The 17,972-nt window shown below is 48.3% G+C and overlaps 1 protein-coding gene across 2 annotated transcripts in view; it reads right to left on the bottom strand.

Annotated features, from left to right (window-relative positions):
• Positions 1 to 9,591: 9,591 nt before the first annotated feature.
• Positions 9,592 to 17,972, bottom strand: part of LOC144128418 (myotubularin-related protein 13-like) — a 77,067-nt gene continuing 68,686 nt past the window's right edge. For both annotated transcript variants that reach the window (XM_077661807.1, XM_077661806.1), the window contains 2 exons: positions 16,418 to 16,549; positions 9,592 to 11,817 (listed from right to left, as the gene is read on the bottom strand). In XM_077661807.1, the coding sequence (XP_077517933.1) occupies positions 11,725 to 11,817; positions 16,418 to 16,549 (225 nt within the window). In that variant the 3' untranslated portion in view covers positions 9,592 to 11,724. The remainder of the gene's footprint in view (positions 11,818 to 16,417; positions 16,550 to 17,972) is intronic.

Here is a 17,972-nt window from a genome sequence, read left to right as displayed (position 1 = left end):
ACACACACACGCACGCACGACGACACGTGGCACTGAAACCTGCCTGGACGCGCTTGGCGGGAGGCGTTGCGGCCGCGATGAACGAAGCCGCGGCGTCCGTTGCATCCGCGCCGGCTATACCGCGCGTCGTAGTCGAGACGTAACAGACCGCCCCGCCGGGAGAAGGAGATCCCGATGGTCAGGGGACTGCATCCGCTGTCCAGAGGGATGTCGCACGATGATGCTCGTAATCGAAACCGATCGTCCCTCGACGTTGCTTGAGCGCAGCGCACAGAGAAGGCCTCGTTCTCGGGTTCAGGATCACATAGGACACTGCAAAGTCACTTCGGGGGAGTTGCCATTTTTGTGCTCGTTCCCAGCAAGCGTTAGAACTACGCCGAAACGCAACCGCTCAGTCAGCAAGCACGAGACAACCCTCACTAAGCTCTGCCAGGCTCTTTCCCCTTTTATACTACTGCCTAGTTCCTTACAGTAGTCAAGCAGCACTCAGAACGCGTCCACAAATTGGAAAATTGCACTAGAAAGCACATAATCACTTTGAAACACTAAACAAAAGCAATATGTTAAAAATCCTGCCTCAGGAATAAAACATCAGTAACAAACAACTTTGAGGCGGATTCCTACGTTAGGGGCTTCGACTTAAGCCATCGGCGTTACCGTTGAGACTCCCCTTTTTGTAACGCACCTCAAAGGAATATTGTTGCAAAGCGAGGCTCCAGCGCAGGAGGCGGCCATTTTTGGGAGATATGGTCTGCAGCCATTGGAGAGGGCAGTGATCCGTCTCAATGATAAACCTCGAGCCGGCTAGGTAGCATGACAATTTCTGAACGGCCCACACGAGACACGCACACTCTTTCTCGGTGGCGCTGTACGCCTGCTCACGACAGGTCAGCTTACGACTAGCATACAGGACGGGGTGTTCCACTTCTCCATTGTCCCTTTGGCACAGTACAACGCCCATGCCTCGCTCACTAGCATCGCACTGAACAACGAACCCTTTTGTGTAGTCTGGCGATCGTAGCACAGGCTGGCTTGTTAGGGCGCTCTTTAGGGCGCTAAAAGCTCTTTCCTTTGTCTCGCTCCAGACGACTGTTTGGGGCTCTGTTTTTCTTAGAGCATCCGTCAGGGGAGCCGCGATATCGGAGTACCTGGGGATGTACCTCTGATAGTAGCCGGCGACACCTAAGAACGACCGAATATCGGTCTTCGTGCGCGGTTGCGGGAAGTCTCGCACAGCGGCCACCTTTATTTCAGAGGGGCGGCGACGACCCTGTCCAATCACGTGACCGAGGTAGACAACCTCGGCCTGTGCTAATTGGCACTTGGGAGCCTTGATTGTCAAGCCCGCTTCGCGCAGGCGGGTTAGCACTGCCCGCAAGTGTGCCATATGCTCAGACCAGGATGCGGAGAATATCGCTACGTCGTCTAAATACGGTAAAGCGAATTCTTCCTGTCCCCGCAACACTTTGTCCATGAGGCTTGAAAAGCAGTATGGCGCGTTCTTCAAACCAAAACTCAAAACTTTAGGACGGAATGTTCCCATTGGTGAAATAAACGCCGCATACCTACTAGCCTCTTCTGTAAGTGGAACCTGCCAATAACCCCTGACAAGATCTAGGGTGGAAATAAACTGAGCGCTACTAACTTTCTCAAGGCGCTCCTCGATGTTAGGGATCGGATAAATTTGATCCTTAGTAATGGAATTAAGCCTGCGGTAGTCGACGCAAGGACGAGGTTCCTTGCCCTGTACCTCAACTAAAATCAAAGGGGAGGTATAATCACTCTCACCCGCCTCAATAACACCGAGCTGTAGCATTTTCTTTACCTCAGCCTCCATAATATCGCGCTGGCGGGGTGACACCCGGTACGCCTTGGATCGTACTGGCTCTGGGGAGGTAAGTTCTATATCATGAGTAAGGACAGAAGTCCTACCAGGCCTCTCAGAGAACTGACCTTGAAACTCTTGTAAGAGTTGGTGTAGTTCGGATTTCTGCTCAGCCGACAGCGGTGCTTTAATGATTAAGTCACTAATGACCTGATCAGTGTCTTCCCTGTTCGTCACTGAGCCTATTCCCGGAAGCTCGACCGGAAGCTCTTCTAACTTTCCCGTGTCGGGCATTTCCTCTCCAGTACCTGGTGCCTTCAACGCTACAGGCTCAATTTTATTCAGTTCGGACGTGCTCTGAATATCAGCTTGCTGCGCCTCCGACCCTTTCTCATTGCTCGACAACGTCGGCCCCGCAACTACCGCCTTTGCAGCGAGCTCCCGAACTCTCGGTCTGGTTAAGGCCTGAACGCTAGCCTCACCAAACAAAAGCCCCTTCTCGCGCAGGAGGTGATCGGACCTGTTCGAAAATAGGTACGGGTACTGGGGGGGCAGCATAGATGACACTACGGCCTCCGTCTCAAGTGCTCCGAAAGGTCCTTCAATAAGCACTTTTGCTACGGGCAGACACACGCTATGAGCTTCCAAGGCTTGCTTGATCCATGCGCACTCGCCCGTGAACATATCGGGTTCTACGTAAGAGGGGTGAACTACATCCATTGTAGCTGCGGAATCACGAAGCACTCGGCACTCTTTCCCGTTCACGAGGAAGTCTCGCATGTAAGGCTCGAGAAGCTTCATGTTCTCGTCAGTGGTACATAATGACAAACACACGACTTCTCTTTTTGTTTCTGGACACTGCGCCGAAAAGTGACCCGGCTTCTGGCACGTATAACACACGCGCGCTTGCCTCCTCTCGAACCGCTTTCTGCGTTCGGCTTCGGCTGCCGCCGTCTCCTTACGTTCGGTCGGACTGCTTTCACTCGCATCCGCACTACGCGTGTCCCCCCTTGCTCTCATGGGTGTGAACTTCGGCCTCTCAGACTTGGAGCCAAATTCACCCTTTTGACCGTCCTTAGCTCCGCGAGCCCGACGCGTCACAAACTCCTCGGCTAGCTCGGCGGCTTTAGCCACTGTACTAACGTCTGGCCTATCCAAGACCCAGTACCGCACGTTCTCAGGTAACCGACTATAAAACTGTTCCAGCCCGAAACACTGCAGAATTTTCTCGTGGTCACCAAACGCTTTCTCTTCTTTGAGCCACTCCTGCATGTTTGACATAAGCCTGTAGGCAAACTCTGTATATGACTCATTTCTGCCTTTTTCATTTTCCCGAAACTTCCGACGGAACGCCTCCGCTAACAGCCTGTACTTTTTTAGCAGACTCGATTTCACTTGGTCGAAATCCTCTGCCTCCTCTCTCTTCAAGCGAGCGACTACGTCGGCCGCCTCGCCGGGTAACAAAGTGAGCAAGCGCTGTGGCCACGTTTCCCGAGAGAACCCCTGCTTCTCGCACGTTCGCTCAAAGTTAACCAGGAACAAACCAATGTCCTCTCCAAGCTTAAACGGCCGCATCAGGTCAGTCATTTTGAACGATACCCGTTCTCCTGCACCGTGTGCCTGACTTCCATTACGAGCGCGTTCCATCTCTACCTCGAGACGCTTCATTTCCAAAGCGTGTTGACGGTCGCGCTCTTCTTTCTCTTTATCTTTTTGCTCTTTACGTTCGCGCTCCTCTTTCTCTTTTTGTTCTTTACGTTCGCGCTCGTTTTTCTCTTTTTCTTTTTGTTCCCTCTCCTCAATCGTCTCAAGGCATTCCGACAGCTCGTCATCCTCAGCCTCCAACTCAAGAATAGCCCTTAGCAGTTCCGGTTTTCTGAGTTTGTCTGAGACATCCAGACCCAACTCTCTTGCAAGCTCCAGCAATTTCGGTTTGCGCAACGACTTCAAATCCATGGCTGCTCCGAATGCTGCTTTCTCTACTGCCTACTATTGTCTTGCCGCAAACTAACCCGGCAGCAACGACAACACAATTACCAGCTCTGTTTCTGACACTAACAAAAGCCTGGCAAAACTCAGAAGAAGAAAGTCCCGCACTCACCAAACCTCGCAGCCAAGAATTCAGCGCAGTCGTTCCGCTGCAGGCAACCAGTCATCACACAGGGCTCGTTGCACTGCTCCCGGATGGTCGTTGTGCTGCTCAGCATACAGTTGAACGCATATCTTCGCTGCTGGCCTCCGTTGTCGGGATCTCACCGCTGGCAACCAGTTGTTGCATTTGGGTTGCAAGCCCCAAGGGTAGCGTTGGCCTGGCGGCCTGGGGCAAAGCTGGAAACATCCGAAGGTCCCGGCAAAGGATGAGTCGACTGGCAACAGAACAACTTGTTTATTCTGGCATCGCAAAAGAGCAGCCGGTCAGGGCGACCACGTTACTCGCAGGAAGAAATCGAAGTCTCTCTCGGCGTCCGGGGCAGCGGCGTTTTATACGCTCGGAGTCGAGGGCAAGAGGGAACGGCTTGGGAAGAGTCATCCGATACGGCGACGCTTGAACATGTCCAGACGTGACGGGCGCGTCCGCCAGGCCGGCGCCGGTCAGACCTCCTCGCCTCCCAGTTGGGGAGCTCCTCTCCCCGGCTGCCGCGCTTTGACAAGCGTGGGCAAAACATGCACACACACACACACGCACGCACGACGACACGTGGCACTGAAACCTGCCTGGACGCGCTTGGCGGGAGGCGTTGCGGCCGCGATGAACGAAGCCGCGGCGTCCGTTGCATCCGCGCCGGCTATACCGCGCGTCGTAGTCGAGACGTAACATGAGGCAGAGAGCTCAGTACGGCGAGGCCGACTCGCTTCTTCAGCCTCTAGCTCCTCTTCCCCTCCGCTTCGCCGTCGACACAAAGCACGTGACAATATGATCCAGACATTCATCCATTCGTCATCCATACACCTGTAGGTCCACGAAGCTTGTTCTATTAACGTTGGGTCCACGGCCGGACTGTTGCGCCGCCGCCGCTCGAGTCCGGCTGTGGTCGGTCCACACTGGTGTGCGTAACGCACTCCGGGGACGCTGGCATAGCACGACTTGGCCGCGTTGCACTTGATGGCACTGTGGATGATCGCATTGTTTCGCATTGTCGCATCACAGCGCATTCGGCGCTCGGGCATTTCCCATCAGCGTTCTTTAGAGCCAGAGAGCGAGCGAGTATGTATGTCTCATGCAAGGAGGAAGACTCGAGGTCAATTTTCTGTGGATCTTCAGCCAAGGCTGGGCAAGAAACAGAAGGAGACGGGCCTTTGTCCCCTGGCGCCTGGAGGACCGAATTACAAGTGCATTTTCGCGGCAGAATAAAGTCCTGAAGACGACAGGGACGAGGCCAAGTTCACACACCCTGTCAGTCGTCCCTCACAATTATAGGATTAGGCGGGCTGTAGAGAAAAAAACGGTCAAGGCATGGCGGGTAAGGGGAAATAATGTGTTTTATACAGTAATTGGCCAAACAATCACCCCCAATTAAAGGGGGACTCTTAATCGCAGTTAAATTAATGGTTGATTACGAGAGGTTGGTCACTCAATGAACGCTGCGGCCTATTGCTGCAGTACCGAGTGTCTGCCACGAAGTTGTCAGCGCTGATGCATGCAGCCCACATCTCTCTCTCAGCACCGCCACGTAATAATAATAACAATAATAATTGGTTCCGGGGGAAAGGAAATGACGCAGTATCTGTCTCATATATCGTTGGGCACCTGAACCGTGCCGTAAGGGAAGGGATAAAGGAGGGAGTGAAAGAAGAAAGGAACAAAGAGGTGCCGTAGTGGAGGGCTCCGGAATAATTTCGACCACCTGGAAATCTTTAACGTGCACTGACATCGCACATCACACGGGCGACTTAGCGTTTTTCCTCCATAAAAACGCAGCCGCCGCGGTCGGGTTCGAACCCGAGAACTCCGGATCAGTAATTTGTCTTCAAAAGTCGTTTTCCTTTATTTCTACGGCGGCTGCGTTTTTATGGAGGCGAAGCGCTAATGCGCCCGTGTGCAGTGCGATGTCAGTGCACGTTAAAGATCCCCAGGTGGTCGAAAGTATTCCGGAACCCTCCACTGCGGCACCTCTTTATTCCTTTCTTCTTTCACTCCCTCCTTTATCCCTTCCCTTAGGTTCCGGTGTCTGCCGATATATGAGACAGATACTGCGCCATTTCCTTTCCACAAAAACCATTATTATTATGTATGTCTTGAGGACCCACCGTCATCAGCCACTTTTCTTAGCTGGACAGCAGGCTCGGCTTCCTTCGCTGCCGCAGCGGTCGAATTTCGATGGAGGCGAAATTCTAGAGGCCCGCGTACTGTGCGATGTCAGTGCACGTTAAAGAACCCCAGGTGGTCGAAAATTCCGGAGCCCTTCACTACGGCGTCCATCATAGCCTATAGCCTGAGTCTGTTTAGGACGCTAAACCCCAATAAACCGCTTTTGTTGTGCGACGACCCACGTGACTAAAGCCATCTACGTGCTGAAGATGTGCCGCTAGCACGCGCTGCACAGAACAACGGTCAACTTCGGCTGGGCAGCCTCTCCTTCACATGGCTGTGCTTGTCGTCCGTATTGGACAGCGTCAACATCTCTCTGCACCCGTAAGCTCTTTTTCGCTGTCAGAACCGCCATATATAGCAAACTATCTAGAGAGCTTTCTACATACAGCGCTCGTCCGCCCCTCAGCGGCCTTCACAAATATTCGCGGTGCAGAAATTGCAAGACGCCCGCGTGCTGTGCGATGTCAGAGCAGCGTCCCTGGTGGTCGAAACTTCCGGAGCATTCCACTACAGCGCCTCTTTTCTTCTTCTTCCTTTCACTTTTTCCCTCATCCAGAGCGCTCGGGTACTGACCCGCCGCGGTGGTCCGGTGGTTACGGCGCCCGGCTACTGAGCACCCGGCAGGTTCGATCCCGGCCGCAGCAGTCGCCTTTCAATGGAGGCGAAACACAGAAGGCGCCCATGTGCTGTGCGATCTCGGTGATCGTTGGACGAAATTATTCCGGAGCCCTCCGCAATATGGCACCTATTTCTGTCTTCCTTCCTTCGCTTCCTCTTTTATCCCTTCCCTTGTGGCGCGGTTGAGGTGTCAACCGAGAAGTGAGACAGTTACAGCGCCCTTCCCTTTCATCATCAAAAAGTGCTGGAGGACCCGAGTTCATTCTACTACCGAGCATCCAACGTCAACGACCTTAAGGAATCCCTGCCAGTACCTCAGGCGGCGGCTGCGTTTTTATGCAGGAAAAACGCTAAGGCTCCCGTGTGCTGTGCGATGTCAGTGCACGTTAAAGATCCCCAGGTGGTCGAAATTATTCCGGAGGGCCCACCACTACGGCACCTCTTTCTTCTTTCACTCCCTCCTTTATCCCTTCCCATACGGCGCGGTTCAGGTGTCCAACGATATATGAGACAGATACTGTGCCATTTCCTTTCCTCAAAAACCAATTATTATTATTATTACCTCAGGAATACTCGGCCATATTAAACAATTACAAAGGCAGCAGGATGCGGTACCCGCCACCGCACAAATCCTTAAACAAAGAAGCTGTCACATGGAGACCAAGTACAAACGGGGTCATATACCTCAACACACGAACTAAATTCACCCCACACTTCAACACAATTGTCCATGGTGCCACGAAAAACCTATATCACATAACATGGGCATGTCAAAAAGTCGACGTCGTTCCAATTATACCAAACCCAAGTGCGGTGCAATGGGAGGGCATGCTCCCCAGCGACTGCCGCGATGACGAGATCGGTCTGATACGGCGAGCTCAGCTTACGGCAGCATCCAGCGGAGCCCTGGAATAGGGGCAACAGACTGTTGCGGAGATGGACTCATCTGAACCGCATAAAGGCCCTTGCGCTAGAGCTAAATAAAGTTAATCTACCTACCTACCTACCTAGCCGCGGTGGCCGCATTTCAGTGGAGGCAAGGCGAAAAGGCGCCCGTGTGCAAAAGGCGCCCACTACCACCAGGCCTCGACCACGATGCCCTCGGCCCCGTGGTCGCTACTGTTACCGTAAAACTCCCAAGAAATACACAGAAGTAAAATAAATGTGAGAGGAAGCCTGCATCGAACCAGAGGTTACCGCGGGCAAAGCCAATTGAAAATAAAAGGGGCCAACGACCAAGAGAAAATTAAAAACAAATTACATGAAGAAATAGAGGCACAAATGACGTCCGAGCATGGTCGTTTATAGGGCTGAGAGGCCCCGAAAGGATTAATAATTAACAAGGAGGAAACAAAACATGGTTAGGTCCAGCGTGCTCAGGAGCTTCCGACGTGTTTGCAGGTGGCCAGGAGGAGGGATCAAAGGTGCCTCGATGGCGCCCACTCTCCTGTCCTGCTCCATTGAGCGCAATGTGTGTGGTGCCGGGCAGTTTCGAAGCGTGGAGGCTGCGCGTGGAATTTAGCAAATTCGGTATTCTTCCAAGACAGGGTGGTACCAAAGACTGTTTAAAACAGACAATGAATCGAAGTTAGTTGCACTAAAGTACGACTCCTTTCGCAGCTCATCTGCCGACAGCGCCTTGTGAACAGTTACGTTCTTAAAATGGGCGTAGCACATTCCAGTGCGATATGTTGACTCGGATTCGCTACAGTTCGATTACTTCTCCAACAGTCAGGATTACTTATTTCGAGCGGCCCATGCTGCGATGCTCCCCGCTCCGGCGGGTGGGGCACAGAATACGTGATACGTATGCCATGGAATGTCCCAATTTGATTGGTTGCTTTGCGCTCGCGGTTTTCGAATGGCACAATAGCCCAAATTAGTTCAGCCACAGCGGCGAGGGTAATCACGTTTTCGAAAATCTGAAAACTGACGTGGCTGTTACTAACTTGCGGCTACAAATCTCTAATTGCAATCGGGTGCCTCTCGATAATCGCTAAAAAGTTTATTAGAATTTAGTTCAACCACTTCACTAGTCAACGATTCATGTTTTTTTGACATCTGCCAATACTGGTATTACGCCGCAAAAAGTCTCTTTAGCTCAGAAATTCTGCTTTTAAAAATTAGTGGCAGGCTTCCCTGAAAGACCTGGTGTACCGAGTGCTCAAAATTAGGCCTTAATTATTAAAAGAAAAATACCAATATGAGTACACAAAGGTGAATATTGTAAACGGGTTATATAGCCAGGTGGACACAAACACTGAAAAAAATTGTCATCATATTCATTAACTTTTTATTTACTGCAGTTAGTGTGTACGCTTATATATTTAAAACCTACAGGAAGTGGCATTCAAAGGCCATTCTATATTTTGTGCACTTTTAGTACACACCTTGGTCCATAGTTATGCATGTTCAAAATTTCAGCTCAGACTGTGTAATTACGCGCGCGGGACAGCGGCACTCAGCATGAGGCTCCTCCCTGGCGTGATGCAACTGTTTGCGAATGGCACACCGCCTGACAAAACTGTGGAGTTGCAAGTGACGGTGATAACGTTTCGTTCTTGGCCAGTGAAACCGAAGAATCATTGTGAAGACAGCGTGGGGCGAACACTGCTTCTTTAAGAGACTGCTTCTTGAGTGGGTAATGAGGCGTATGAAATACAATATAATGGAAATACTTCTCTTTCTTCTAGCTACTACGCTAAGCACACACACATACTAGCCAGCTTCCGATCACCCTCACCGGCCAGGTGTCACACCGTGGTCCTTGGAAGTCCCCTATATGACCATAACAGCTAAACAAGTGATCTCAATAATCACACACAATACCGTGCACTCCAGGGGCTTCGTTTTATTAGGCGCACACGAAGCTTGTCGCTTTCAATACATTTCCTCAGGTTGCAGCTTAATGGCAGTCTCGAAGTATAGCTCTTCCACGGCTTTGCAGCTGCAACCACTTTGCATAAAGGGCCACTGTGGTGGCGTACTCTCTCTATGTACACAAAGAGTATTGCGTCCGTGCAAATTTCACACCTGCTTCTCACATTGTCGGTGCACTTGCAAAATCCTATTCGCTCAAGGCAGGCAGAAAAGAAAACACAAAGGAGCAATAACAAACCGTGATGCACGCATTATAATATGTACAGGCTGCGTGCTGGTTTGTCAGCTTTTGTGTACATAGCTCCAACCACTTTAAAAGCAACAGCAACATTAGTAGCTTACACTGACTGGCTATGCTTAACCGGAATACTGCAATCTGTCCACCATACTTTAAAATAAAGGCCTTCGTGAGCTCTTTTCTTTGTCAATGTGACAGTTTACACACATTTTTGCTGTATGCGTGCAGCAGATAGTCTCAAAACAGCAGGTGTGTGAAACTTTTAAGAAACTTGTAGTATAAAGTGCCCACATATATCTAACTCAAAGCAAGGCAGGTGTGTAGTCAAGCTTTCATTTCTGGTATGGCTTAGAACTTAAGCATAGCAAAGCATGACTGCCACATCCTGAGGGCTTTTGTACTATATTTACTACAAAATCTCATATACTATAAATATTATACAGGCCCAAATAGGCAATTCCAGTCACTTTCAGGCAAGCAGAATGTACGCTGTAACTATGTGCATGCTTCAGACGGTTCCTCTAAGACTGCCCTGCTAATAGACAGCATTGCCAAAATATACAATCAGTGACCTTACTACAGCTAATGGTCAAACTTAAAACTTCCGCAACATGTAAGCCAGCAAATTATCATTTAGCAACCTTAATCACCCTGGATGCTTGATAAAAAGATTGCAGTATTCTGGTGTGCTGTATGTCACTGGCACAAAGCAAAAGTTATAATTTCCAAGCGAGTGGTCTAAGGAGAGCAATGAAAGACGCATTGTTTCTATGTTTTCCTTTCGTTTCAGTGGAAGCAATCAAGAAAACAAGGGAAATGGCCTTTTAAGAACTGGAATGTCGCCGGGCAATATTCGGTCCACAACAAGGTATCATTCATAGAAACAAAACATAAACAGTGCATACTGACGTCAGCAGCTAATGCAGAAACGATTATCGCCTGGCAGTAGCAGCGAGAGGGGTCGAAGTGATTGGCCCACCGGTACAACAGAGAAAAAAAAATGTACATAAACACAATAACAAACACAAGCTATCTAAAGAGTGTCCACTGCAGTGACAAGATAGAGAGTCAAGGTCTAAAACTTAAAAAAGTCTAAGGAGCACACACACACACACGCGCGCGCACACACACACATAAGGAAATAAACACTGGTGCAGTGGCACATTGGACTAGCGGTCTTGTCGGGGAGGTCAATTCTTCTTCTTTTCTTTTTGTTCACTTCAGCACTTCGTTCTCCTTGGGTAGCCGTTAATCTCTCAGCAGCCCCGTTCTTCCCGTGCATGCTGAAATCATCGTGGCTATGCAAACCTAGCAGAACCGTTGGTCTGAGAGCATGCTTTTGTTTGTGTGTACCCTGCAGGGCAGGCTGATTTTGAAAATGGCATAAAAGATGTTTGCATAATAGAAATAGGCTGACACACAGATGCCTAGTTTCCCGCTTTCGTTCAGGTCAATGTTGCTGATGTGCTACAAAGTCCTCATCCACTTCACTAAGTAACTTCTCAGGATGAACACAGGATCGCATGCAGCCTGATCTTAGAACCCTTTCGAAAGCAGCCCGATGCTTATAGGAAATTGAACGTGGCGAAAGTGAGATGGCATGCGGCCATGTTTTCTTCAGCCATTTTTCGCTTCTTCTTGTCACTGGCACTCCGTAAGCCTGTCGTCTCTCTCGCTCGTGAATTAGTTCACGAGGAACAGCTAAAGTGCAGTGAATGGCGTGATCCCCAGGGCATTGCTGTGAGCATGCTGCGTGATGCGAGAGCCTCGCGGAAGGTGGAAAGAGAGATCAGTGCACAGCTTTCGAAGGAGAACTGGCTGCAAAGGCAGTCGCAATATCCGTTCTTCCCTTCACTGCAAGCAGGACTGAATCTTCTCGATCCATTCTTGTGCAGCAGCAGCATCCGCTGCCATGAAGTTGTACATGCGTTTGCTTGTCTTCACCTGCGCAAAAGAAAATTAAGCTGAGATAAGGAAAGAAAACTGTAGTATGTGTGCTCAAGCACTGCATGAACGACACAAAAAAAGGAAGCAGGGCTTATTTTCCTTTCTTTTTAACTTTTTATTTGCTTCCAAAAGGCCCAGCAAAACAAATTCTGGCAAAGCACAGGGCTGCGACACTCCAAAGCTAAGAATAACAATGAAACATCCCTTTCTTCCATCCCACATGAGCATGTCTGGGCTGCCTTCCTTGAGGCATTTGAAACAACATTAGACATATCCTTGGGTAGCATGGCACTACATTTGCATACCGTATAAACGCATGTAAGGGAAGCACCCGTGTATGGACCGCACCCTGTTTTTCCTAAGGAAATATTAAAAATAAATATATGTGTAAAACCCGCATTTAAACTTTCCACGACCCACCAGGTATAGCCTTCGAAATGCACACGCCGTGGCCGCCGCGATCAGCTCCGGCTGTGATCAACGGTGCGCTTGATCGTGGAGGTGACGCATGCGCACAGGAGCTTCCAGGTGACGCCCACGGAAGGCACCCGAGGTCGCGGATCATAATCATCATCGTCAACTTTTTCCTCCGCCGCGAGCTCCCGCTATCCATATCGACATCAGAATCACCAGCTCGAGCCTTTTATGGCTGTCAAAGGCACGGGAGTTGTGGTAGCGTGTTAGTTCACCGCAGTTTTGGCTTTCGCATGCTGCCGCAGAGTGTTGCAGTTTTAGCACGATGGGCAAGCACCTTCATGGCTACACGGCTGGGAGTTTGCTGTCAAACACAACAATTGGGCGGCGGGCAGGAAATTCGACGTGGCCGAGAAGTGCGTCCGATGATGGTACAACAAAAAGGATGCATTGAGAAACACAAGCTGCAAAATGCGTGCTTTCCGAGGCAAGCCGTGCAAGTTTCCCGAACTGGAAGAAGAGCTGCTCTGCTAAGTGATGGAAGCGCAGAACAACGGCTGCGCTTTGACAGCGGACATGCTGCGCGACTGCTTGTGGGATGAGTGTGCCCCAGAGCACAGCACCAGCTAGGAGTCAGAATACTCCGCGAGTGACGATTGAACATAGAATAAATGCCGCTCATGTCCTGATTGGTGTGTTTTTACTTAAAAAAAAAAAATTCGCACGTCGCATGTATGGGCCCCACCCCGAAAATCGGCCCCCAAATCTGGGGAAAAAAGTGCGGCCCTTACACTCGTTCATATGGTAGTATAGTTTGTTGGAATAAGGTGGCCACAGTGGGTGCAGGACAGGGTTAATTGAAGGGATATGGAAGAGGCTTTTGTCCAGCAGTGGATTTAGGGCTACTACTGCTGCTGCTGATGATGATGAGATAACCTATGATTAGGGATGTGATATTGAAGTTTTCGAATATGAATCGAATACCAAATATCCATTCAGTACGAAAAAAAAATTTCAGAAACAAATAAATACCGTAAAAACCGGACTATAGGTCGGACCGGAATATAGGTCGACCCCCTAACTAACCAATTCTAAAAATGAAAAAGATCTTTTTTCAATGGGAAAAGTACCGAAAGACATCCTTACTTTGAAACAAATGTGACTCGAGAGGTTGCACAATGGTGACAGTATTTAATTTCATTTAAATGCTGCTTGTATGTACACCCGGAAATTTTTTTAACAATATCGCGCACCAATCGGCTCGCGGGTTTGTTTCTGGCACAGGCAAGTACGGCGCCGTAGAGCAAAGCCCTCCTCTTCATGAATCGCCGCAACCAGGATGGCGAGCCTTTGAATTGCGCCCTCGTGAGTCTAGAGGCACGCGCGATCTCTGCCGCTTTCACGCGGATGCATTCGGCAGTCACAGGCAGCGATCTTGCTCGCAGCGCAACGTTTCCTTCCTATTCTCGATACACTACGGTCTGCCCACGAAATGATGTTTTCTTCTGGTTGCTGTAAGTTGTAATACGCAGCTTCTGCCTCCGCCAGTACTGAATGCTCTTTTCGGATACTCCGAATTCGCGCTGTGCCGCCAGGTTCCCGTGAGCTTCCTCGTACTCAATCGTGTTTTTATTGAAGGCGACGGTAAATTGCCGTTAACTTCCGCTTTGCATCTACTGAAATGCAAAATGGCGGCACTGCTGCTGATAGCGATGGTGATGGAGGCTGTTGACTTCAGCCACCCATTGTTGCAAGACTTCCGTATTTTTTCCGCCAATGACCGGTATATAAGACGGGGGTCGACTTTTCACCATGGTTTTTTGAAAAAAAGTTCGACCTATATTCCAATTTTTACGGTAGGCAAATTCCGTTGACCTAATTTTTTCCAAAGTACTGTATGGTCTCTGCAACCGAAATAAATAGGCAAATGACGTTGACCTTATTTTTTCCAAAGTACTCTATATGGTCTTTGCAACCGAAATGAACAAAACTAGATTGACTCAGCACCGTGATTAAAAAAACATGCTGTCCACAGAAACATATACTGCTTTATTCGACAGCATAACAATATACAAGCTGTAACATGCTCATGCATCCATGAATTAACACCTGACTTGCAAAAAAAAATAACATGATGGGTAGTAAAACGTCATTAAATCAAACTGCAAGGAACTGACAGAGATGCCCAAGCTGTCCAAAGCTGAAGTTACAAAGTGCGCCCCCACCCCACCCCACCTTCACCCTCGCATCTCGAAAAAAAAGAAAAACTGCTAAATATGCAAAATGTGCTGAAGCTTTGTGAGGAGGCTCCATCGGACAAATAGCAAAAAGCCCACAGTCAGCGCACAATCTCAGTGTGCCGGAAAAACAACGCTGACAAAAGCGAGGCAAATGCACGCTGGAGTCGGAATGGCGAAATTGCTTTAAAAAAAAAAAAAACATGATAAGCAACGGACAAAATCGGTGTGCAGATGAGTTTGGACCGCTGGTGGCGAAGTTCAGAAACTGAAACTACACTGCCAGGTTTTTTTTTGACCAAGGGAGAGAGGCCCTCCTAATGTTGTGACATTTACCGTGCCTCAACTCAGCCACCTTGCCCCACGCAAAATTAAACAAGTAATTTTTATTACTCTTTTTTGATGTGGTGAAGGCAACATTTTTATAAAACCACTACATATTTGTGGTACAGAGAACACACCACTGAAATATTATGGGCCGAGCAAGTGGACTGTTTTCTCTTCATCGGCTGCCACAGGGGTTGGGTTTGGTTTGGTTTATGGGGTCCCAAAACGACTCAGGCCATGAGGGACGCCGTAGTGAAGGGCTCCAGAAATTCCGACCACCTGGGGTTCTTTAACGTGCAATGACATTGCACAGTACACCGGCCTCTAGCAATTCGCCTCCATCGAAATTCAACCACCGCGGCCAGGATCAAACCTGCGTCTTTTGGGTCAGCAGCCGAGTGCCATACCACTGAGCTACTGCGGCAACAGTGCCACAGGGGTGATGCGCCCAACCGTCTGTAGTAACACAGTCCGACCAGCAGCTTAAACATTTTCGAAGATCACTCCAAATATTACTCCCCCAAAGGCAGACTGAAAGACACTCTGCACATGTTTTCCACCGCGGCAAACATATCGGTGAACTCCTACTCTCCGCAGTGAGTTAAAAAAAAAAGATGGCAGCTAGGATGTTTAATCTGACTTAATAGAGAGGTCGGCCACAGGGCACAACAATTTAAAGTTTCTAAAAATGCTACGAGCGTGCAGGTCTAGTTCCCACGATAAAGAGATGAACTCAAAATCCTCTTTCGTGCACCTTTAAGTATGTGACGCATTATGTTAGGATGTGATACGATATGATATTATCTGATATGCGAGAAAGCCCACTCATGGAACTTCATGCGAGGTCCAAGCATAGCAGCGTCTGGATGTGATTGGTCCACATGATAAACGACGCAGAAGGAAGCGGGTAGAGTGCCTTTGCATTCTGTAAACTCAATCTGCAGACAATTTTCCCAGCTACTGTGCTTTTGCAAAGGTCAGATTTATGAACGTTGGCGTGGCATTTGATCGCTGCAAGTTATTTGGAAATTCTCGAATGTAAATCTTTAGAACTGAATATGAACCGAATAATAAACAGATTTGATTCATATTCGAAATTTTGAATACTCATACACTCCTACAGGCTCGTCATCATCATCATCATCAGTCTGCCTATGTCCACTGCAGGACGAAGGCCCTCTCTGCATACCTCACCAGTTAACCCTGTCCTGTACCAGCTGCGGCCACCCGATCCCCACAAACTTCTTAATCTCATCTGGCCACCGAACTTTCTGCCACCCCAAAATACTACATTTTTACGTCGGCCACCATAGTCACCATGCAGGCAGCCCACCTTGCACAAAATTCAGCAAATGAGGCTAAAGCAAGAAATATGAGTGTTCATTTGTCAGCCTCTATTTGACTTGAATAAATATGTGCGAAAATAGGAACAGACCACTATTCTGTCCCAGCTGCAACAAAGGTGCAGATAAAGGTGAGGCAAAATGACATTCTACGATGCTGCAAGCTGCATATGGCGCACTCTGTACATCGAGTTTTCCCAGCAACCTTCCTCTCCCACACAATGGTTTCTTCAGTGTTATCTGGAGCAACTCTAAATGAAACAAAACAGGACTTACATCAAAGAAAGACTTTTCATCAGCCCTCTTGGGTGCTCCCTGAATAATCAGGGACGGGGTCACCGAGATAACCTCCGACAGGTCAATCAGCCCCTTGCAGTGTGAGTCCTCCACCGCATCATAGTAGCGCAACTGCAGAGGTGGGAAAGGACCAAAAAAAAGCACTCACTCACAAACATAACACACGTTCACGTGCGCTTTACATGAACGCCTATGATGTGATGAGACAGGCAAATATGAATTAAAGCATGTTTTGCAGAACTGTGGGTTCTTGATATGTGCACATGATATATGCTATGGAACATGCTGTAGAACATAGCATAGGGTGCAAACTGTCAGCATATAAGCGCTCACTCCTAAAAACACCGCATTGAATGGCAAAGTGAACGGTGGCATTGGATGACAATTTAATATAGCACGAACCACACTGCTAAGATATACAGTTAAACCTTGATATAATGAACATGAATATTAGGAATTATTGCATATATCAAAAGCTTTTTAAATATTTTTAACAAACATATGCAATTGATACTTCATATTCCAAACGCGGTAAGCCATAAAACAGACACATCAAACTATCCCGCATTAAGCAGTGCAATGCGAAGAAGCCACCCTAGATGACACTTGGACTGCCGCTGCAGTGTGCTGATGGTGTTGTGCGTAGAAGCCAATCTAACGCCTTTGGCGTTTTTTTTTTGTTTTTTTGTGGTCTCTGAAATTTCCACGAGCACCTTCGAAATCACATTAAAACTTCTTAAACTTCAGAAAAGGCATTTCCCTGCTGTCTAGTAATGGTAGCCTCAGCTGACGACCCTTCACTGACTAAACAGCATAGCCTTGAGTGCGTTTCTGATGAAATTTTTATTACAAATTTCAGCTATATAGAACTCTTTTGCGATTTTTTACATGCACTATAACGAGGTTAAACTGTAGTACAGTGAACTTGTTTTTGAGAAAAACTTTGTCATTCTAAATTCTATAATAAGCAGTAATAAGCAGTATGACCATTTGTTTATAATTTACATAGTAAGGGACCATAGGCTCCCATGTACACAATCCAAAAAAGAAACACAGTCAACATAAGTCTAAATTAAACTTGTGTGCGATGGTTACCACGTAGTTAAAATAAACCTTTTCAGAGCCACAACCACATAACTTGTGCGAGTCTGTAAAGTCAGGACTTTTGCCTGGATAAGCAAGACCTATGGATGGCCTTAGAAGATAGTATCAGCTAAGGAGTTTAGTTCAAAACACCACATATTAGACATGAACAATATGCAATTGACTGAAGCCCCTGTGAAAACCAGTTGATGCTTGAATTGTCTTAACAAGGCCCCTGATCAGCTGAAGGTTCAGTACAGACATTGTTCAAAAGCTCAACATAGGTACTTTTGTTTTCATGCTTTAGAAACATGATAATATTTTTCCTTTTCAGCAAAAAACACTTGTGCTGCACAAATATTCTTTCACTGAGATCTTCACATCAGCACAGCAATATCTGCTGGGTGTGCCAAAAGCTGTGACGATCCGTATGAAAAGCGGACAACACCAG

Source organism: Amblyomma americanum, chromosome 4 (genome assembly GCF_052857255.1).
Source record: "Amblyomma americanum isolate KBUSLIRL-KWMA chromosome 4, ASM5285725v1, whole genome shotgun sequence".
In the NCBI taxonomy this organism is placed as follows: Eukaryota; Metazoa; Arthropoda; class Arachnida; order Ixodida; family Ixodidae; genus Amblyomma; species Amblyomma americanum.
This window is presented reverse-complemented; position numbering and strand designations above follow the sequence as displayed.